Source organism: Camellia sinensis, chromosome 12 (genome assembly GCF_055761805.1).
Source record: "Camellia sinensis isolate YWXY chromosome 12, ASM5576180v1, whole genome shotgun sequence".
NCBI lineage: Eukaryota > Viridiplantae > Streptophyta > Magnoliopsida > Ericales > Theaceae > Camellia > Camellia sinensis.
Window position 1 is genome coordinate 83083070 of NC_138972.1, and position 24418 is coordinate 83107487.

Sequence of the window (24418 nt, forward strand, 5' to 3'; positions counted from 1 at the left end):
ATCATCTCAGTCCATCTTCGTCACGTCGCATCTTCATCGCGGACCATATCAGCTCATCATTCAAGTTTCATCCTAACTCTGGTCAGTTTTTCTACAATACAACTAGATTTTCTCTGGAAACACAGTTAATAGCATTTTATAATAACCTTTCATAAATTAGGGTTTCAATTTCGTAATAAAAAGCTACCTGCATTTGAAAAAATTTATTTCTGTGTATTTTGAACTTATTCTTCAACATGTTTGTTTGATTTTATCTGTAAATTTCTCTGGCATTTGAATTTCTCTGATTTTTTATTAATGTAATTTTCTTCTTTCAATTTTCTCTGGCAAGTTTATTTTCACAACAATTTTTTGTGTTTTTATCTTATTCTTGAACATGTTTCTGTAATTCTGTCTATAAATTTTCCTGCTCCGTAAATTTCTCTGTAATATGTATTTTTAATTGCAATGTCTATCTTAATCTAGAATGTCTATTGCTTTCTTGCCTCTGTCTTAAGTTTCTCTGGTATTTATAATTTTCTCTGACCACATCACATCACTTTCCTCCCTTGTGTCTTTGTCATTTTAAATTTTCTCTGGAATTTTAATATTGTGGACTGGAATGAATGTTTCTTCTTGGAATTTTCTCTGCCATATGTACTTTGAGAAAAAGTTATTTCTCTGAATTTTGATCTTATTCTTGAATATGTTACTGTCATTTTGTATCTGAATTTCTCTGCTTTGTAAATTTCTCTGGAATATGTATCCTTCTCTGCAATGTCAATTACACTCTTGCCTCTGTCTTAAGTTTCTCTGGTATTTATAATTTTCTCTGGAATGAATGTTTCTTCTTGGAATTTTCTCTGCCATATGTACTTTGAGAAAAAGTTATTTCTCTGAATTTTGATCTTATTCTTGAATATGTTTCTGTCATTTTGTATCTGAATTTCTCTGCTTTGTAAATTTCTCTGGAATATGTATCCTTCTTTGCAATGTCAATTACACTCTTGCCTCTGTCTTAAGTTTCTCTGGTATTTACAATTTTCTCTGACCACATCGCACCACTTTCCTCCCTTGTGTCTTTGTCATTTTAAATTTTCTCTGGAATTTTAATATTGTGGACTGGAATGAATGTTTCTTCTTGGAATTTTCTCTGCCATATGTACTTTGAGAAAAAGTTATTTCTCTGAATTTTAATCTTATTCTTGAATATGTTTCTGTCATTTTGTATCTGAATTTCTCTGCTTTGTAAATTTCTCTGGAATATGTATCCTTCTCTGCAATGTCAATTACACTATTACCCCTGTCTAAGTTTCTCTGGTATTTATAATTTTCTCTGACCACATCGCACCACTTTCCTCCATTGAGTGTCTCTATCATGGTTAATTTTCTCTGCTTGTGTATGTAAATTTTTCTTGCATTTTAATATTATGAATTGAAATTTTCTCTGGAATGGAAATTTCCTCAAGAATGTGTAATTTTTTCCAGAATGTGCATTTTTCTCTGGTATGTTTATTTTGTTCAATTCTTGATTTCAATATGGTATACTTCTCAGTGCCATGTTTACATTACTTTGTTTATTTTATCTTTGCTAATTGTGGAATGCAAATTTTCTTTCACTTGCCATGTTTACTTTTTTCTATCATTCATTTTCTCTGGTATGTTTACTTCTATCTGTAATTTAAACAATTATTGAAAATTTCTCTCCCATGTTTATGATGCTGTGTTGATTTTCTCTGACATGTCAAATTTTCTGTAATTTTCCCTTATCTGTAATTTTCTCTGGCATCTCCAATTTTCTCCCTTATCTGTAATTTTCTCTCACATTTCCATTTTTCTCTGGGATTTAATGTTGACATCTCTATGCTTTAATCATTGTCTAGAAATGGCAAAACGTAAAGGCAGCGAAACACCGGAAACACCAAGCAAAAAACAGAAACTGTCTCAGTCTTCTTATGGACTAGGATCAAAAACCAGCAGCAAAACACTAGAAACACCAAGGAAGCAAGAACAACTCTCTCAGTCCTCTTATCATCTAAGATCAAAAACCAGCACTAAAACACCACAAACTCCTTCCCAAAACACACAAGTCCAAGCTGATGAAGCAACTAGCATCCAGATGAGTACCCCAACTTCAAAAGACTCAAGCTCAAGGGGGAAAAAACCTATTAAACTCCATAGAAAGAGAGCTCACTACAGCATTCAATTCCGATCCAACCTCTCATCTGTCGTCTCCTTCTTTCAAACACTTAAATTCAGTTCAAAACATCTTCTAGAGCTTCAAAAGACCCCATTCTGGTATTTGATTCAAGCTCTAACCACTGGAAGGATGGATCCAAAGAAATCTAGGAAATCCGATGATGATGTAGTTGCCATAATCCAATGTTACAATGAAAAAACAAAAGCATTCACAGTTGGGAAGAAGAACCTGACCTTTACAACAAATGACATGACCTTGATTTTTGGTTTGGAAGGAGGTAAAGGAGCCATGTCATTAAGATACTCTAAAAAGCCAAAATCTGCATTCCTCAGGAGAAGATTCCAAAAGGACACAAGGCTCACTGGTCCTGTTCTTAAAAATGCCTTGGTCAAAGCAATGAAAGGCAAGCAACCAACTGACTTCAAAGATGTAGCAATCATTGTTACATTGTACTTGTGTCTCACCCTATTTTTTGCAACAAGTGGGAATTCAGTAGGTTGGGTTTTTATAAAGTATGTGGAACCTCTTGAATCAATGAAACAGTATGATTGGCCGGAAGCAATCACATCAACATTGATTGATTCTATCATGGCATTGCATAGAACTCCAGAAAAAGTTACGGGGTGTGTCATTGCATTGCTGGTAAGTATAATATCCATTCAAATTTGCAGTTATCATACTTACAAATTTGTGCGTTTACAAAATTTTATTTACTTTCATTTTCATCACAGTATTGGCTCTGTGAACATGCAACTATCATTGACTCAGAAGACAGTAACACAACAGACTTCCCAAGATGTGCCAAGTGGAACCTTCAAACCTTGACGAAACAGCTGCAGAAGACACCAGTCCACTCTCTTGCACCTCGACAGGTTAGATTCCTATTGCTACCGAAATCTCAGTGAAATTTCAAAAATTTCTCTGACTACTGCTTTGTTTCCCTCCTTGTGCATTGATTGATTAAGATTAATTTTCTCTGAAATATCAATTTCTGTTTTCTTCTTTGTTAACCACTGGTCTATTTCTGCCATTGTAATCAATTTTCTCTCCCATCCAAATTTCTCTGACCACAATTGTAACACATTAACTTATATGCCCTGATTCATTTTCTCTAATATCTGAATTATGTTCTTTGTCACATAATTTTCTCTGGCCCATCAAATTTTATCTCCTTGTGTGTAATTTTCTCTGCCCATAACTTGTGTGCCTTGCATCTTTGATTAACACTGTTTATTTCTACCCTTCTAATGAATTTTCACTGGAATTCAAATTTCTCTGACACAAATATAGTAAAACATTAACTTATAAACACTGTTTATTTCACTGTTTCATAATTTTCTCTGCCCCATACAATTAACTCCATGCCTCTAATTTTCTCTGGCCCAATACAATTTTCTCTGAAGTTTGTTTCCAATTAGTATCATTTAGATGAATTTTATTTTCCTTATTTGAATTTTTTCTCTGAGTGAATTTTGTAACATTTCTCTAATAAAAGAGTCTCCTGTTACAGATTGATAACAAGCAGCTAGTCAAAAACCCATCTGAGGAGTTTTGTCTTGGCAAAAAGACGAAGAAAGAATTAAAAAAGGCAATTGTCATATTCAAGGAGAAATTACAAGATCCATCTGAAGATGGAGGGAATGAACAAAAAGAAGAAGAAACCACCAAAGAAACCAGCAATGGACAAGAACATCAAGCAAGCAGCACAGAAGAAGAAACCACCAAAGAAAGTGAAGAAATAGAACCAGAAGACAAAGAACAAAATGAACAGAAAGAAAATGATGAAGAAAGTGATGAAGAAGAAAATAATGAGCAGATGGACCAACAACATGATGAAGAAAGTGATGAAGAAGAAAATGAACAGAAAGAAAGTGAACAAGAAGATGAAGATGAAGATGAACAAGAAGAAGAGAACAAGGATGAAAGTGATGAAGAAGAAAATAATGAGCAGATGGACCAACAACATGATGGCATTTGTGGCTCAACAATGCATCAGCCTGAAGAATTTGAGGAATCAAAGGATGCCCAAATTGCTGATCTACGTCAAAGACTGAAGGCACTGTCTCAATCTAAAAAAGAAGAAGACAGAAATTTGATGGAATTACTTGCTGAAAAGGATATTTCAATAAGAATCCTGACATCACATAACTCAGAACTTCAAGAAAAAGAAAGCACAATCCGAATGAAACTAAGGATGTTGGAGGTTGAAAAAGCAGACGATGCAAAAACAATTCAACAGTTGAGGTGTTCAAATTCGGAGCTTGAAACTGAAAATGCCAAATTGCATGAACAAGTTCAAGAACTATCTGTCCAACTAGCAACACAACCATACCGAACACCAACACAACTTCAACCACAAGGTCAGTGAAAATCTTGAGCCACAAAAAGTTATGTCCTTGTGCCATCATAACTCAGAGAAATTTCTATTTATTATAATTTTCTCTGTCATTGGTAATTTTCTCTGGAAGTTATATCTCTCTCAACACATTAGTTATATTTCTACTGCTCATTTCATTTCTCTGTATATTTTCTTATTCCATTTTTGGGGCTTGTTTGATTTTCACTGTGTATAGTTGGAATGCAACTGGAACAACAACCAACAATCCAACAAGAGCAAATCCCACACAAACAACAACCGAAACAAAAGAAGAAACTCTATGGTAACTACAAAATATTGAATTAAATAAATTTACATATTGAAATATCATCTGTTGCTTCAGAGAAATTTCACTTTTCCTAATATTTTCACTGCCTACAGTAAAAAAAGATCCAACCTCAATGATAAAAAATTTAAAGGCAAAAGAAAGGAAGGAAAAGCAGCATGATCCAGAATTCCAATATCCGAAAGTTGCGAAAGTGACTAGAGTTTCAAAACAAGCTGCAAAACAAGTTGAGCAAAGCACAAAGGACAAAGAAGTGCTTGATGCTGATGCATACGTCTTGCCTCAACCTATAAACATCACAAAATCTTGGGTCTTTCCACAAACTCTTCCCATTTCAAGATTGATAAAAGATCATATAAAAGACATCTTGCAGCACATATCAAATGTGTCTGGGCTTGAGTAAGTACAACAAACAAAATAGAACATAACAAACAACAAATTACAAACTTATGTTGCATTAACAACAATTCAATCCCTTCTTTGTCATCTTGTAGAGCTTTAATTTGGACAAGTGAGTTGAATATCATTACCTTTGAAGACATTGGAAACCTCATAAAGCAAAAAGAAATTGCCAACAATGTAAGTCTTTCCCTTTCATCAACATTTCTCTGCAATGTTCCATCAGCCTTTATAAAACAATATTACAATTATAAATCATATTTTTCAGGTCATTGATGGCTATGGAGAGATCATTTTGGCTGACCAAATCAGAGAGAAACAACAACCAACCTCATTTTTTTTCACATCCATGTGCTTAGTATGTTACTACTATTTTATTTGATTTTCTCTGGAATTTACTTTCTACTTTCTCTTCTTAATATACTTCTTGAAGTCAGTTGTGTCACTAACAAAACCATTTTTTGATTTTCTCTGAGCACAGAATTTCATCAACATGACAGAAAATCAAAGTTTTCGAGTGTCCTTATTTGACAAGCATATTGAAACAGCATGGAGGAACTATAGGTTCCTCCATTTCCCAATAAATACTGGAGGTAATGAGAAGTCCACACATGGAAATCACTGGACCTTGCTTGTCCTGGACAAACAAGACAATTTATGGAGGTTCTACAACTCATTGAGGCCAAGGAGGGATGATGCAGAAGACAAATATGTCAAAGATGCAAAACAATTGGTAACGAGTGCAAATTTCTCTGATCCATCATCATCTTTATGTGATGATAATTTTCATAGAATCCCATTGACTTGTCCGTAAATTTCTCTCTTATATAAAAATTATTTTTTTGCAGCAAGATTACGTGGAGAATTTTCTGAAAGCTTGTCTTGAAAGAGACGCTCAATCACAACCCTCTTTCAAATTAATTAACTCACAAAACACAAGTTATGACTTTGAGTATGTCAACAATGCTCCACAACAAGAAAGCGATTCGTAAGTTTCATACATCTATAAATAAGATAATTTCAGTTGCATGTTTCTTAAAACTAACCATACCTATAATTTGTATGCAGTCTGGATTGTGGCCTCTTCGTCTGCTATATAATGAAACAATATAGCAAGCATGAACCTATCAAATCCAAATTATCCACACAAGAGATAAGGTTGATGAGGGCAGAACTCATAGAGAGATTTGTGACCGAAGTTGGCAGGTCATGGACTGAACCAATTGAAATACCCCCAGAAGAACCACAAATGTAATAGTGAAACTAGTGAAAGGAAGACAATGTACATATCCACACAGAGAAAATTGTCTCACATATATGTATATATCCTTTCTTGTTCATACATTGAAAGAATGATGATCCTTGACGTATATGTATATATCCTTTCTTGACTAATCTAAATTTCATTTTTTTTTTTATTTTTATTTCGACTAATGTAAATTTCAACAATTGTCTGCCAGAGAAAATTGTCTGCCAGAGAAAATTGTCTGCAGAAATTTCTCTGGTATAAACTACCAGAAATTCACAGAGAAATTTAACTTGTATCGTCCCAAGGGGATGCCTATATGATCATGTAATCTGTAAAACTTTGTGTTGGTACAAAACAATCATCAAACTCAACAAAACACAAAGCACACAGTAATTTTATCTGCCACTGGAAAATTTCATTGCATGAATTTCAAATTTCAGACCACAATGCCCATATAGTTTTCTCTGTTGGTGAAAAATTTCTCTGGATGAAAATTTCTCTGGCTTTGACACAAATTTCTGAGTTCAAGTGAGTCCAGAGAAATTCTTCCCTGGTCCAGAGAAATTCTCAACTCAGAGAAATTTTTTGAATGCTCTGTCTGCTGTGCACATTTCTTGAAATGACTGATATGAAGCTACCAGAAATTTACAGATAAATTTACCTCATATCTCACCAAAGAAGGTGCCTATATGATCATTCAATCTCTAATGCACTGTGTTAGTACAAAACAATTATCAAATTGAAAAAACACAATCCACACAGTACTTTAGTCTGCCATTGTCAAATTTATGTGGATGAATATGAAGCTTCAAAACACAACACACAGAATTTTCTCTGCCATAGGAAAATTTCTCTGGATGAATTTGACAGGTACTACAAACCCACTGCCTATAGTATATATCAACAAACACACTTTAACTCATATTGAAAAATTTCTCTGGATGAATTTGATTGATATTATTATATACACTGTCCAAAAAATAAATTTCACAAAACAAAATACACAAAGTAATCATCAAATGTATTATTCCATCAATAAAATGTATAATCCTCAACTATTTAACAAAGGTTCCTTGCATGTCCTCTTATTATGGTGACCAATACTCTCACAACGACTACACTTAATCACCCTTTTAAACTCTCCAGTAGAAGCAATTCTGTTCTTCTTCGGCCTCCCAGCAGGTCTCTTGCTCAATGGAGGTAAAATCATAGCATCTTCAATGCTACACACAGGTTTTTCAACAGTTGGAACTGGGCCAATCGAAAAGGAGTATGCTTGACGATACATATCAGCATGAAAAAATGGTTCAACAAATGAATTCAAATTCTTTCCACTCCTAAAAATTGCAGCAATAGCATGTTGACATGGATACCCATTTATTTCCCATTTTCGACATGAACAAGTTCTCAACCCAAGATCAACCATAACCGAAGGAAAACAATGCACTTCAAAGACATTATCAGATGATAAACTCACATTCCATGTCCTCCCGTCCAAAAAAGACTTCTCCAACACACTATCCATACGAGGACACAAAATTTTATTCCATTTACTAGAGAGCAGCCTCCTATCAGACCTCATATTCATGATTTGCAACCGTATCATGTCCACCAAATTTGTTATTGGCAAGTGCCGAGCTTCTCGTATCCATGAATTGAATGACTCAGCAACATTTGAATACATCTCACCATAACGTTTTCCTGCAAAATATGCATCACTCCAATTTTCATATGGTAAACTTCTCAAGAAAACACTCACAATGTCTCCTCCCTCACTTTTTAACTCATTTAACTTGAAATGAAATGATGCCTTTGTTGGAGCATATGCACATTCTGAAAACTTGGACACAATCGTCTCCCTAACCAAATTTATGTTTCCACATGACAACTTATCCCTCAAATTTCTCTTTAGATGTTCCAGACAAAATCCATGAAAGCAGTTAGGGAAAAACCTAGCAATTCCCTTCACAATTCCACAATGTCGATCTGATATGAAACTTATCACCCTTTCTGATCCTAATACTCCATATAAATGTTCAAGAAACCAACACCAATTGTCTTTATTCTCAGCATCAACAACAGCAAAAGCTACAGGAAAAAAACCTACAAAACAAATAGGAACAAGCATATTAGGTACACACATGCAGAGAAAAATAGAACAATAAACATCCAGAGAAAATTCACACATTGGCAACATCCAGAGAAAATTGAATAAGTGACCAGCTACAGAGAAAATTCACACAATCATAATATACAGAGAAAATTCACTTAGTGACCACCTACAAAACAACAGAGAAAAATAGAACAATAAAACAACAAGAGAAGTTTGACACTGCTAACATCCAGAGAAAATTCACACATTGGCAACATCCAGAGAAAATTGACTTAGTGACCAGCTACAGAGAAAATTCACACAATCATAATATACAGAGAAAATTCACTTAGTGACCACCTACAGATACAATTCACACAATGACAACATCCAGAGAAAATTCATACACTGACAAAAATCCATTGAAAATTCTCACAGTGGCCACAACAATAGAAAATCCACACAGTGGCCAAAACCAGAGAAAATTCACATTCACTCAATTCCTACATGTATAGAAAATTCACATACTTAGATAAAAATAGATATATTTACAATTACCTTCATTCCCATCTTTCCCCGTTGCAGCAAGCATAACTCCTTTGTATCGTCCTTTCAAAAATGTTCCATCAAGAAAAAGCAATGACCGACAATATTTGAAACCAGCAATGCATGCATGAAAAGCCACAAACACTCTTTTGAAACGCTTGTTATCTTCAAAATCTAACTCAAAACGACTCCCTGGATTGTTCTTCAATGCCTCATCAAAATACCACCGTAATTGATCAAATGACAAACAAGAATCCCCATATGTACTACATTTTTCTTTCTCAACACTCAACCAACCACAGTTATAACTAATTGAGACCCCATACTTGTCTTTCATTCCTTTCCCAACATCCACTGGACGAGTTAAAGGTTTTGCACTTACCTCTTCAAGTATCAGCCCAGAAACCAAGCTGGAAGTCATCCTCGAATGTTTACTCGTACGAACCGCCACACCACACGTATGTTCATTGTTCAAAGTCCTTATGTAGAAGAACCCATTTGTTTTTTCAACAGAAGCATGTACACGCCACATACATCCCCTTGATTCCTTATATGCACATTCTGCCGTAACCCTCAGCTTGTCATTTTTAACATACGTAAACTGAAAACCAACCTCAATAGCATACTTGCATAAAAAAGTACGAAACTCAACCACACCACCCTCAAACTTTTGTCCAACACTCGTAATATTATTCCGCCAACTAGCCGACAATAACACCTTTTCTTGGTGAGAACAAAACTTAGAGAGTGAATTCCTTTCAATATCCACCAGCCTATCACACTCACCATCCACAACATCTACCCAATTAGACCCCACTTCATCCTCTTCATCAGAAGTACTACATCTACTAACTGAAACATCAACTATATCAACACCGCGTGCACAAACAACCCTCAACATATTCAGAAAATCAATATTATTTCGAACCATACAATTCGGATGGCCCAAAATAGAATATGAAATACACATAGTCTCAGGTTTCAAATTCTCCCATGTTTTACACAAAATGCCAACCAATTCCTCAAAATTCAATTCGCATGAAACATTAATGACAATAGTATCATTCCCATATTTGCACAGCAACAACACTGCACTGTCCATTAAAACTGAAACAAAAAACAACAAAAAAAATCACACAAACACTTCACAATAACAACATAAATGTCCAGAGAAATTTCTAAAAATTATAATTTTCTCTGAACTTAAAATAAAACTCCAAAGACATCTACAAACTGATATTCACCTTCAAGATGATAAAAAACAAAATCACAGAAACTTAATGAATCACAGAGAAATTTACTGCTAACAATTAAACACAATTATAGAAAAAAAATCACATAGAATACAAGTCCAGAAAAATACTTTTCTCTGAACTACAAACTGAAAGTGAGTAACAAACTTACAATTTTCTCTGAACTACAAATACAAGTATAGAGAAATTTATGAACTTACATTCACTTTCTCATATTCTATCGCCATTACAAACTTCTAATAATATGTCCATATGCACTTATAATTTCCTCTGGACTACACAAACAATAGTGCAGAAAATGAAATTTCTCTGGTTTGAAAAAACATAGAACACAACTATAATTCATCAGCATGTTGATAAAAAACAGAGCACCAAAAATGAACTCTAAACATCAAAATCACCTACACTGTCAACACTATCTGAAATTGATCAAAAAAACAAAGAATGAAAAATTAATTCCAAAAATAAAAATCAACTCTATCAAGCTGGCCTCTCTCTAAACAAAAATAAAAATACATTTGGAATCTAAATCGAAAACAAACCTAATTCAACTCAACTCAAAAACCTACGCGATCAACACACTGTCAACACTCTTTCAAATTGATTAAAAAACAAATAATAAAAAATTAATTCCAAAAATAAAAATCAACTCTATCAAGCTGGCCTCTCTCTACACAAAAATTCAAAACAAATATCAAAATGCATGTGCTATCTCCATCGAAAACAAACCTGATTCAACTCCACTAAAAATCTACGCGATCAATACACTATCACACCACTGAAATCTCCGACGAAATCTCCAACAAAATCTACACGATCGTAGCAATCTTTCTCGTCAACTCCACTGAAATCTCCGACGAAATCTCCACCATAAAATCTCCACTGAAATCTCCGACGAAAACTCCGACAAAATCTCCCCTTCAAATTCGGTTTCCAAAATGTATCAGTTAACTCAACCATATAATATTCAAACAAATTTATGTTATAAAGGAAGGGTAATTTAGGTACTTTATAACCTAAAATAAATTTGAGGGACCTTAGCCATCAAAACATATTATAAAGGACCTCTCCTCATATCAAAAGTAGAGGAGGGACCTTAGGCCAATTTTCCCTAAATTAAAAGATGTAACATTGTTGATCATGAAAAATGATCAAGGGGTTAGTTAGGGTGATAAATTAGGAATGCATCATTGTCAATTAAAAAATTAGAAAGTAATCAATTCATCTCCTATTTATCTATATATATATATATATAAAGGAAAAAAGGTTTTCTAATGAGAAATTTCTTAAGAGTTCTAAACTCTTATTTTAAAATTATTGATTTTTCAATTTACAAATAGATTAAAAAAATTAGTGGCTGATTTATTTCTTTAATTATTTTAGAAATAATAATTATCCCTTAATTTATAGATTTCAAATGAAATGATAACAAAAAGATTTCATAATCGCTCCGTCCTAATCTCTCATTGATTTTCAAAATAAAATATTAAAATATGCCTTCCTTCTCTCTCCCAAAAAATCATATAATATTTTTCATGAGAGTTGTGGGTATCTATTTATATATTATTATTGTACGGGGAGCAAATATTCCGGCGAGCCCGTACTCCTTTCTTCTAAGCTCCCTGTCTGTCCGATCGACCTACGAACACAACGGTGGTGAGCTACCTGGCAGTGTGTGGCCGGAAAACCCCTCCGACGGTCAAGTTAGCACACACACACACACACACACACACACAGAGAGGAGAGACTTGAATGTATAGATTTATCTCACCAAATTATGTTCCATCCATAGCATGGGGGGCGCAGACACGCTTACATACTTTTCTGTGCCCAAATCTGCTCCCATTAGTCTCTTGACACATGGTGCTGCTCTCCTATCTGTCAGCACAAATCCTGCAATCACCACCTAACCAAACCGTTAGGCTATATTGGCGGAGCCTGGCAGCATCACCCCGGCCTCCTTCGACCGAGCTACTTAACGAGTCCAACAGTGCCACTCACCGAGCTCCATCACAACCAAGCTCGGTAGCATTCCAATACGGCCAAGCTCCAGACAGGCTAGGCTGGTCCATGAGAGACCTTTCTGCCCAGCTACATGCGCGAACAATAAGCTTGGGTTGACAGACGATCATCTCGGCTGAATGAGCCCTGGACCTCAACCGAGCAATCCACTCTAGTTCAGCCAACGTTAGCTCGGCCCAAACACACTCGGAGCTCTTTTTAGCCCGGTCATTACCACGGCCCAAAGCCAGATAATGAAATCTCCCTCATAATTGCCCCTTAATTCTGTCTGCATTTGCGTGACCGGAATTACATTCTAGGCCGGGCTAGACTTTTCGCTCGGTGGTTCACTTTGCTCGGTCGGCGAGCAAGGTCAGCTCGGCGACTTTCTTTTTGGCGAGCAAGATTAGCTCGGCAAGGAACTCCAAAGTCGGCGGGCAAGGTCTGCTCGGCGACTTGCTTCTTGGCGAGCAAGATCAGCTCGGCAAGGAACTCCATGGTCGCTGAGCAAGGTCCGCTCGGCGACTTGCCTTTTGGCGAACAAGATCAGCTCGGCAAGGAACTCAAAGGTCGGTGAGCAAGGTCCGCTCCGCGACTTGCTTCTTGGCGAGCAAAATCAGCTTGGCAAGGAACTCCATGGTCGACGAGCAAGGTCACCTCGGCGACTTTCTTCTTGGCGGGCAAGATCAGCTCGGCAAAGAACTCCATGGTCGCTGAGCAAGGTCCACTCGGCGACTTGCCTCTTGGCGAGCAAGATCAGCTTGGCAAGGAACTCAAAGGTTGGCGAGCAAGGTCCGCTCTGCGACTTGCTTCTTGGCGAGCAAGATTAGCCCAGCAAGGAACTCAAAGGTCAGCGAGTAAGGTCCGCTCGACGACTTACCTCTTGGCGAGCAAGATCAACTTGGCAAGGAACTCAAAGGTCGGCGAGCAAGGTCCGCTCTGCGACTTGCTTCTTGGCGAGCAAGATCAGCTCGGCAAGGAACTCCATGGTCGACAAGCAAGGTCTGCTCGGCGACTTGCCTCTTGGCGAGCAAGATCAGCTCGGCAAGGAACTCAAAGGTCGGGGAGCAAGGTCCGCTCCGCGACTTGCTTCTTGGCAAACAAAATCAGCTCGGCAAGGAACTCAAAGGTCGGGGAGCAAGGTCCGTTCGGCGACTTACCTCTTGGCGAGCAAGATCAGCTCGTCAAGGAACTCAAAGGTCGGCAAGCAAGGTTCGCTCCGCGACTTGCTTCTTGGCGAGCAAGATCAGCTTAGCAAGGAACTCAAAGGTCGGCGAGCAAGGTCAGCTCGGCGACTTACCTCTTGGCAAGCAAGATCAGCTCGACAAGGAACTCAAAGGTCAGCGAGCGAGGTCCGCTCCGCGACTTGCTTCTTGGCGAGCAATATCAGCCCGGTAAGGAACTCCAAGGTCGGCGAGCAAGTTCCGCTCGGTGACTTGCCTCTTGGCGAGCAAGATCAGCTCGGCAAGGAACTCCAAGGTTGGAGAGCAAGGTCCGCTCAGCGACTTACCTCTTGGCGAGCAAGATCAGCTCGGCATGGAACTCCAAGGTCAACGAGCAAGGTCCGCTCAGCGACTTACCTCTTGGCGAGCAAGATCAGCTCGGCAAGGAATTCTAAAGTTGATTAAAACCATCAACAAACCTCATGCCGAGTAAAATCCATCTGGCAAGGAATTTCAAAGTTGATAAAATCATCAACAGACCTCTTGCCGAGTAAAACCCGTCCGGCAAGGAATTTCAAAGTTGATAAAATCATCAACAGACCTCTTGCCGAGTAAAACCCGTCCGACAAGGAATTTCAAAGTTGATCAAAACCATCAACAAACCTCTTGTCGAGTGAAATCCATCCAGCAAGGAATTTCAAAGTTGATAAAATCATCAACAGACCTCTTGCCGAGTAAAATCCGTCCGGCAAGGAATTCCAAAGTTGATAAAATCATCAATGGACCTCTTGCCAAGTAAAACCCGTCCAACAAGGAATTCCAAAGTTGATCAAAACCATCAACAAACCTCTTGCCGAGCAAAATTCATATGGCAAGGAATTTAGATCTTTCCATCCAAATGATTGTTAGTTGTCCCTGGACCGCACTAAATCCGCTTGGCGAGAAAAAAATACAACAACTTTCAAGAAAATAGTCTACTTGTTTCACTGTGCCATTGGCAAAAAGGGTTACAAAAACAGAACTAAGAACAAAACTTTAGATTAGCAGAGTTCGATGTTCTGGAAATGGATCGGCCATCTATATTCCGCGAGTTTTATGCCCCTTTTCCTCGGCCTTCTTATAGACGTCTTCCAAAAACCGAACTCCCTATTTCTCTTCCATGGCGGTTTGCATGGCTATCATCTTGTCCGACTACGTGAACTTTTTGCACTACTCTCTTATTCTATACTACCGGACTTGTCGTCATGGTAGCTGCAGCTGCATTGTCTTCGACTCGGATGTGCTCATTGATGCACTGCATTAGTTGGCCCATGGATGTCGGCTGGTTCATGGTAAGCGTGTCTCCCAGCCTATGTCCGACCAGGAGACCGCGTTTATATTGGGTGATTGCTAAGTTGATCGGGCAATCTAAAATCTCATTGAAGGTTTTCCAATATCTGGAGTTGTATGCCTTGAGTGTGTCACTCGACTCCATTTTGACACTAAGAATGTGGTCCACCTCCTTTGGCGTTTTAGTGTTGGTCTTGAAACGAGTCATAAAGGCTTCCGCCAACTGCTGCCACCTTTCGAGACTTCCCTCCAGCAGCCTCTCAAACTATTTCAAGCCCAGCTCGCCCAAACTTGACAAGAAGATTAGGCACATAAGAGCGTCATTCCGCCTATGTCCGGCCATGACCTGTCAGAAGTGGCTTACATGCATGTATGGATCGGTCTTCCCGTCGTAGAGCGTAAACTTGGGCTGGTGAAAGCCCGCGAGGAGTGGCGTTGTTTCTATCTCGAGGGAGAAGGGAGTGGCACTCAGTATCGCTAAATCTGTGTCTAGAAGGAGGGGCACAGCTGGGCGGGGTGGTGGCATTACAACTTCTTCACTGGCATGACCCCCCGTAAGATAGCCGGTGGAGCGCCGGCACCTGCTGAGTCTCTCGCCGGCGAGCCCGCTCCTTCAAGACTGCCCGCAAGTCCTCTGAGCAAGCGGAATAGGAATACCTCGATGTCGTCGCCGGACGTGAGGCCTGATAGGTACTGTCTTGCGCGCTAGACCACTTTTCAGGTGCGTCAGACTCTCCAACCCTGTAACTTCTGGTGATAGAAAGGAAGGGAGTATGCCGATGGCTCTGACTGCCTGAACGGTGTGGTTAGGTGCGCTCACTGTGGTCTCCCACTCCAGCAATACCCTTTCCTTTGACGTGTCGTTTGAGATCTTCCATCTCCGCCGCCATTCTTCAGATAACGGCGTCTTGGTCCCTTAATTTGTGCTCCAGACGTCTGGCATGTGATTCTCTCCGCCGTTGGTGTCCGTTTGGCCTCTGAGAGTGACCAAAATTCATTACGCGCTTATTCCGCGCGTCTCTTGAATGTCTTCTTGGGGAAGTCTCCAGGTCCGCCATGGGTGGAATGGCGGGGAGTCCGTCTCTCTGTCTGGTTGACTCCGGGGTAACTCCATCGATGACGGACAACGGTATCTCGTCGTTGCTCGCCATGGAAGGCGATCAAATGAGCTTACAAGACAAGGTTTTGTCTATCAAGTTCCCACAAACGGCGCTAATTGTACGAGGAGCAAATATTCCGGCGAGCCCGTACTCCTTTCTTCCAAGCTCCCTGTCTGTCCGATCGACCAGCGAACACAACGGCGTGAGCTACCCGGCGGTGTGTGGCCGGAAAACCCTTCCGACGGTCAAGTTAGCACACACACAGAGATAGAGAGTGAGAGAGAGAGAGAGAGAGAGAGAGAGAGAGAGAGACTTGAATGTATAGATTTATCTCACCAAATTATGTTCCATCCATAGCATGGGGGGCGCAGACACGCTTGTATACTTTCTGTGCCCAAATCTGCTCCCATTAGTCTCTTGACACGTGGTGCTGCTCTCCCATCTGTCAGTACAAACCCTACAATCACCACCTAACCAAACCGTCAGGCTATATTGGTGGAGCCCGGCAGCATCACCCCGGCCTCCTTCGACTGAGCTATTTAACGAGTCCAACATTGCCACTCACCGAGCTTCATCACAACCAAGCTCGGTAGCATTCCAATACGGCCGAGCTCCAGACAGGCTAGGCTGGTCTGTGAGAGACCTTTTCTGCGAGCTACATGCGCGAACAATAAGCTTGGGTTGACAAACGATCATCTCGGCTGAATGGGCCCTGGACCTCAACCGAGCAATCCACTCTAGTTCAGCCAACGTTAGCTCGGCCCAAACACGCTCGGAACTCTTTTTAGCCCGGTCATTACCACGGCCCAAAGCCCGATAATGAAATCTCCATCACAATTATATCTTATATATTATATTATAACATAACATAACAAAAAAAAATAATAATAATAATTAAAATAAGATATATAAATAGATAAAATTAATAAATTTGATTTCGATTTATTCAGTTAAAAAATTTCTTTTACCTCTCAATATCTAATTTTTAATTTTAAAAATCTTTAAAGTCTATTTAAGCAAATCTAATTTGAAAACATCTCTCCCATCATACTTTAAATCAATAAAACTCACATATCTATCACACAACTTACCTAAATAATAATAATAATAAATAAATAGAAATCACAGATAAATTAAATTAAAAAAAATAGAAACCCACAACTCCATCTTAAATAAATTAAAAAAAATACAAGAAAGTAGAAACTACACAAAAATAAAGAAGATAAGAATTTAGATATGGATCTCAAAATGATATGACAATATCTAAATTTGAGTTATGATTTAATAATATAACTATCTATTTTTTTGTTATGTATATCTATCAAAATTTTAAATCATTTAATGGACAAATTAATCAATTTTTAAGTTTTATTTAAAAAATAATTTGATTAGATATCCGAACTCCTAGAGTTCGCAGGCATTGGCAAAGGAGTTGAAGGATTAGGCTAAGTGAGGTCTAAGCAGTTGGAAGTAATATTCTACCACTCCATAAATTTATTTGTTTTTTAATTTTATTTTTTTCCATGTGTGATACTCTTTCTCTATTGTTGGTTTTGGTTTTGGTTTCAGTTTTAGTGAGATTTATGTGTTTATTTACATATTTACATGGTGGAGAAGAATTATTAGTAATGGTAGTTGCAATTGAAGTATATTAAGGCTGAGCAAGGAATCCGTGAAATCCGTAATCCGATCCAGTCCAATCCAATCCGATAGGTTTGGATTGGTTTTTTGAATCCGTGGTTTGGTTCTGGATTGAAGAATTAAAAATTCGTAATTCACGGATTGGTTCCGGATTGAACCCCATGGTCCCGGATTAAAACCAAACCGGACCGTATACAAATAGTCTATATTTTTATTATACATTGTCCCCCATAGTATCTTCTCTTATTCCATATAAAACCTAAACTCAAACCTAAACCCATATAATATCTTCTTTTATTACTTTTGTTTGTTAGTTTTTAGTTTTAATTTATAATGGTCTAAATTCTTATGGTAAAACTAGTTTTTTTATGGTCGTTTAAATTCTAGAACAGTATATTGTTATTATAAAAAAACATGTTGCTGCTGTGGAACTAATATAGCACTATGTTTATGTTTTTACGAAATTAAAGTGTTTTATATAAATTTTTTTGTTATTTAATTATGTGAATTCGTGATCCTAAACCGATCCAACCTGTGTTTAAATGGATTGGTTTGGATTGGTTCCATGATTTAAATGGATTGGATCGGCTCCAATTTTTCAGGAACCGTAGATAACGGATTGGTCCTGGTTTTACCTCAATTCGGTCCAATCCGGACCATGCTCACCCCTAAAGTATATATTCCCGTTTTGTGCTAAAAATTTTGATCGGATTTTGTTTTCTTCAATAAAGACCATAAAATTGAAGTAGAAAAAAATGGCTATCGAATTTTTATTTTTTATTGTCATTTTATTTTATAGAAAATGTGAAAATTTATTGAGAATTTAAGATTTTTACTATAACATTAGATTTTTTGTACAACTAGGTAAATTTGAAATTTTTAAATATCATTGTATTCTTTATTTTTATCTTCTTTCTATCCCATTGTACCATTACTGCTATTAGTTAACTTGTTAATTGTAATTCAATTAATTAAAAATGAAAACTTAGTATAAATTTTCATATATATTAGAGTTAATTTGTTACCGCTATAATTATATATAATAGCATAATATATAAGAATAATCTCTAAATATAATTTCAATTTTTTACGGGCACTCAATTAAAAACTCCAATTTTGAAATTTCTGGAGCTAAAGGTCCACACTCTAAACTATCTTGTCCATAAGGAAAAACTCTCTCAAAATGACCATACTAACCCTTTATATATATATGTATATACACATATGGTACTCAGAGTCAAATGACCAAACCAAAACTTATCTCTCTCTCTCTCTCTCTCTCTCTCTCTCTCTCTCTCTTCTCTTTTTCACCTTTGCGAGTTCGCCATCGCCGTTCACTGTTGTCCCACCACTTCCCCTCACCCTTCACCGCTACCTCTGCTTTCCACCTTCCATGGCATCTACTTTGTAGTCGACGACAACTGCCGCCGCCACAGATCCAGATCCACCACCAACTTCGATAGAAGCATAAGAACATTGATCTGAGTTTCCAGCATTCGATTCGAATATTGATCCATTGCTTCACTGTAGCAGTGTTCCAGGAGGCGACGATAGAGTTTGAATGGCTTGAGATCTCGAAAAACTCGAGTTGCACGCCGTCAATGCCATTACAGCGACTCAAGCTGTTTCTGCTTCCTCTTTTTCCCGTCTGATACTCTAAATCTAGGGTTTTGCCGAGCCGCAAGTCGACGATGGAGTTGGTGTGATTTTCGGAGTCGGTGAGGAGAAGGAAATACCTTGCTTAGTCGTAAGTCTCTCTCGTGGTAGGTAGCATCTTCTATTTCTTGATACAAACACATAACACACACAAAGAAAGAAAGACGGTGTTGAGGCTACAAACATGGATGATTTTGTAGAAGATTGAACTTTGGTATTCATCGATTTTTTTTTTATTTTTTATTTTTGATCTGGCTGGTTGTTAATCTAATTTTTTTTTATTTGTTGTTGTTGATTGGACATATAAATATTGTTGGAAAGAGAAACAGAGAGAAAAAACTCAAATTATGATATGCATAATTTTAACAGATAAATGTTGTTATAAAGAGGAGAGAGAGAGAGATAGCGGAAAGAGAACTACGATCGTTTCAACAAATAAAACAATGAGTGGAATTGTTTCACACAAATCAAATCTTGTTTCTGCAGATAAAAAAAAAGAAGTTATTTTTTTTTTGAACAGATAAAAAATGAAGTTTGTGCCTGTTTGTTGAATTGTTATTTGAATAGATAAAAAAAAATTGAACACAAAGGTTCAACAGATAGGAAAAAATAAAAAATTAAACAGATAAAAAATTTAAAATTGAATAGAAAAATTTTCAACAGATAAAAATAATGTCAACAAAATAAAAATAATTTTAATAGATAGTCCACAAAAAGTTAAAGAAATATATATATAAAAAAAAAGTCTAGGGATAAAAGTGAAAACAAAATATTTTTCAAGACTTCTCACCAAACTATTATATAAAGTGTGATATCTCATCAATAAAAAAAATCTTTTGGACCTAATACCTTATACTTTCTTTGTTTTGGATTTATCACCAATTAACTATTTTTTTTATATGATTAAAATAGTCCATCTTAAATATGGCTTCTTTTATTGCAATAAGTCCAATCTATTTTTATTTTTTTTTGCTTTTTTTTTTTAAATTTTTTTGAAACAGCAGTTGTCTATATCCACAAAACAAAACTGATAAACACATATCCAAAAGTTACATATTTCTTTTTTTTTTTTTTAATAGATATGATATTTACAAATAAAAAATGTTTGACACCTCAAAAAAAAAAAAAAAAATCATAATCCGAATGGGATTATAAGTGTCAATTTTTATACAAATATGAGAATATAATTAATCAAATTATACATTTCAACCAACTACATATTCAAACTTTCACTATTTTAAGATGCTATTTCAATATAATTCCAATTAATAGAATCTGCAATCCTTAATATTTTTTTTATTAAATTATAATTCAATAAAAATTTAAAAAGATTGAAGTATTGGAAATTATTCTTTTTTCATCAAAATTGATAAAAAAAAAAAAAGGGATAAGAATGAAAGTTCTTTTAAAAATTGATAAAAATTTAATGAAAAAGTTAAAATAATTCATATCAAATCAAACTTTTATTATTCAAATTTCAAATCAAATTAGATAAAAAATTTTTTTAAAAGAAAATGATGAAAGATTGGAAATACTCTAAAGCCTTCTTATTTTTAAAGACTAGAAATTTGTGTGCTCATTATATTCATATTGTATTTTTAGTTATAAAATTGAAATCAAAAGCAATGTAATTTAAATTATTAGATTAATAATAGAAGTGCCATATCAATTATTGTGAAATATCATTTCACTTCACATTTAATAATAAAACTGTCTATTTGTCTTAATTATAACTTTTAAATTTGTATATTTTCATAATAAAAAGAGATATGTCATAGCTCATTTAACCTTATTTAATCAGGTTTAACATTTTTTTAATACAAGTTATCAAAATTACACTAATAAATTTATATATATATTTTAATTTTTTTAAACTAATAATTTAACTTATAAATTTTATGTATAATACAAAACAAAATATTAAATTACTTTAAAATAATTATTTTATTTTTTTTTAAATTTAGGGTAAATTACAAACACGCCCCCTAATGTTTACTTAAATTACAAATTACCCCTTGTGTTTCTAGAAATTATATTATGCCCCTAAGATTTATAATTTCATAACAAATAGGTCATTTTATTAATATATCATCAAGTTAGCAGTTTTTAATAATGTTAAAATTTTATTTCAATTAACAATTCAGATAATTTTATTATTGTATAGGTGAATAGTTAGAAATTTTATTTTTTCAATTAATTCTGTTAAATAAAAAATTCTAACAGGAAGGTATTTGTAATTTTTCAAACTACAAGGAGCAATTGGTATGTTAAGCAAACTTCAGGCGGTGTATTTGTAATATACGCTAAAATTTAATATATCCCATACATAGTACACCAGTTACCACTAGTTTAAAATTTTGTCAGTGATTACTTTAAAATTATTTTGATGTTGATTCGTCGGCAAGCTCTAATAGCTTGATCTCTAATATTGCACCCAATAGTTGTCTTACTTAGGAGTGCAAAAATGACCCGTGGCCTGTGGGCAGCCCGACACCCGTCCGCAATCTGGAGTGGACCCAGGCCCGAGCCTAGACTGAGCCCTTGGGCCTGGGCCATCATTTTGAAGCCCAGCTCAGCCCATGGGTTCAATCCTACCTGTGGCTCAGTCCATTGACCCGCTTAAGGCCCACTCAAGGTCCGGCCTGCCTGAGGCCTAGTGTTGTTTTTAGTGAAAAATAATAAAATTTTGAAAGAAAATTTTTTTAAAAAATTTTAAAAAAAATGGTCAAGCCTGCCCAAGCCCGAGGCCAAACCCAGGCCCACAAGGCCGGCTCGAGGCCCGAGTACCCTTGGGCCTAATTTTTTTGACCCGTGGGTCAGCCTAGCTCAACCCGAATTTTGGCGGGAGCCCGCGAGGCCCGACATGGGCCGTGCCAGATTTACACTCCTAGCCTTACTAGATGAAGAAAAAAAAAATGTAAACTGCATTTGGAAACAATACATATAGTGGTGGGGACAGAAAACTAAATCAAGAGGGACACTTGTTAATTATAGCTTTAATTTTTTTTTATAACCAACAATAAGAAAATAATAATAATCTTTTGAATTAATATTAAGTACAAAAATTTAAATAAATTATTACAAAAATATTTCACATAAAATTTTACAATTAATTTCGAGTAAAATCGAAAAGAAAGTATTGCGTATAAGTCGTATATCATGGACAATGTAAAAAAATCATATTTTAAGTTCTAAAATAAATTATATAATGGTAAGATAAATAAAATTTTTACAAAATTTGATTAAAAATTTCATATAATAGTGATATCACGTCATCATTGACATATGATATCACCAACCAATAATAAAGTAACCTATGAAAGGTAAATTCCACATGCAAATATAACTAACACTTTAGTAGGGTATGTTTATATTTATTGGGATAATTTTAATTGATTTTCTAATTATGTGAAAGCTATGGGTTTCATTCAAGGAACTCTATTATGTTTGAGACATGAATTTTGCTTATATAATTTTCTTCATATTTTTTATTTTATAGAGTCTTTTGAACTCTGTATATGGAGAGAGAATTCATTTTCTTTGTATTTTGAAAACACAATCTATTTAAACATTGCAACTTTCACTCCAGCGTGTGGGTAAGAATTTTACGTAATGATTCTTGGTGATGATATGTAGAAAAGGCAACTTTAGGGGTTGTTTGGGGTTTTCTAAATAAGTGTACTTTTTGTCTTTTTAGACTAAAAAATTGAGGTTGAAAATATGGATGTTTGGGTTAACTTTTTTGACTTTTTATGAAAAAATGTGTAATAAAAAATTGTAAAAATTAATTTGTAGGGAAAAATTCGAATTGGGAGTTGTGCAGCCGTAATTGTTGACTTTTGATGAATAGTGTTAACTTTTTAATTTTTTGAGTAACTTTTTAACTTTTTGACTTTTTTACAAGTTCCCAAACTTGACCTTAATTACTGATATACATTGCATGTTTAATTCCAATTTTATTTTCAATGGTGACTTATGAGCAAAGGAAATAATTAAGCCAGTTTTCTTTGTTTTTCGAATATGTTTTTATCACAAAATTCGAGTTTTGTGACTTTTTGAAATTTGTGAAACATAATCAATAATTAAAACAGACTGTGTTTTTAACTTTGTAGAATTTATTTATTTATTTTGGGACATTGTTGTATTTCTTAAGCATAGATTTTTTAAAATATCAGAATTTGTTTCTAATCTAATTTAGTTTATGCTTTTGTACTATTTCCCTCATGTAGTTTTGTGTTATGTCCATTGTTGTGTTGCCTTCTGATGAACGGTTGCATTGAGTTTGGACAAGTTCTTGTTGTTTTAAAATACAAATTATGGGTTTAGCATAATCAGTTGTATAAATCATGCATTACATTTGTAATCTTCATTTTATAATCTAGTCTTGGCTAGTTTTTCCATGATTAGTTTGATACGGCTTGCAGATATATAAAATTATGATTATAAATATTAGTATTGATTGCCTTACCTATGGTAGGCATAGTCTTGAGTGTTTATAAAAATAGTTGCAAGTTGCAACTCTTCTATTCTTGACTTCCGAAATTTTACAAAATTATTTTGAAGTTATTTTTACAAAATTATTTTGAAGTTATATTGTTTGTAATTGGATCTGTTTTGATTGAAAATTTGTTTGTGTTTGAACCATGATCTTAATGTTTGAGTTTATCTCTTGAATTAGAAGAGATAATTTAATTTTCTTTTGTCACAAATATTTTTGAATAAATAACATATGAATTTATCAAAAATGAGTTATTATTTGTGACAATGACACTTGTTCGAAAATGAGTCATGTTGTTTGTGTTAATTTATGTATTATCACAAATATGGAGGAAAGAAGCATAGTTGTCTGCTAATCATCATTCGTGACAAGTTACCCACAGAAACTCGAATAAAAAGTGTTCAAATTTAAGAGTTGAAGTCTTAATTTGGTGGTACACGTATTTTTTTTTCCTTGAATGCATTTTAAGGATTTATACAATCAAATGAGATTTTTGAATTGTTTGATTCTTGGGAAAAATCTTTATGAGGATTGATTTTGTTTAAGCATTAATTTTGACTTCATAATTATTATGGGTTTTCTATTTCAGAAATTTTGATTTAGAATTTTATTATTCAAGCACATCATAGTCAATAAGTCATGGATGTTA

General features: G+C 35.5%; 2 protein-coding genes across 2 annotated transcripts in view; both read left to right on the top strand.

The window, feature by feature from the left end:
- Positions 1 to 5517, top strand: part of LOC145803699 (uncharacterized) — a 46806-nt gene extending 41289 nt beyond the window's left edge. The window contains exons 2-5 of the mRNA XM_082897016.1: positions 2911 to 3051; positions 3690 to 4539; positions 4753 to 4839; positions 5510 to 5517. Coding sequence (XP_082753142.1) covers positions 2911 to 3051; positions 3690 to 4539; positions 4753 to 4839; positions 5510 to 5517 — 1086 coding nt within the window. The remainder of the gene's footprint in view (positions 1 to 2910; positions 3052 to 3689; positions 4540 to 4752; positions 4840 to 5509) is intronic.
- Positions 5516 to 6654, top strand: LOC145804605 (uncharacterized). The gene is made up of 4 exons (XM_082899083.1): positions 5516 to 5599; positions 5723 to 5974; positions 6090 to 6229; positions 6310 to 6654. The coding sequence occupies exons 1-4, from the start codon at positions 5591 to 5593 to the stop codon at positions 6494 to 6496; spliced, it is 588 nt and encodes a 195-aa protein (XP_082755209.1). The 5' UTR covers positions 5516 to 5590; the 3' UTR covers positions 6497 to 6654.
- Positions 6655 to 24418: the final 17764 nt, after the last annotated feature.

What these genes read in the sequence shown, in the direction of transcription:
- LOC145804605 (XM_082899083.1), top strand. An exon ending in TCAAAGATGCAAAACAATTG is followed by an intron (nt 5,975 to 6,089) that starts GTAACGAGTGCA and finishes ATTTTTTTGCAG; the next exon opens with CAAGATTACGTGGAGAATTT. An exon ending in CCACAACAAGAAAGCGATTC is followed by an intron (nt 6,230 to 6,309) that starts GTAAGTTTCATA and finishes ATTTGTATGCAG; the next exon opens with TCTGGATTGTGGCCTCTTCG.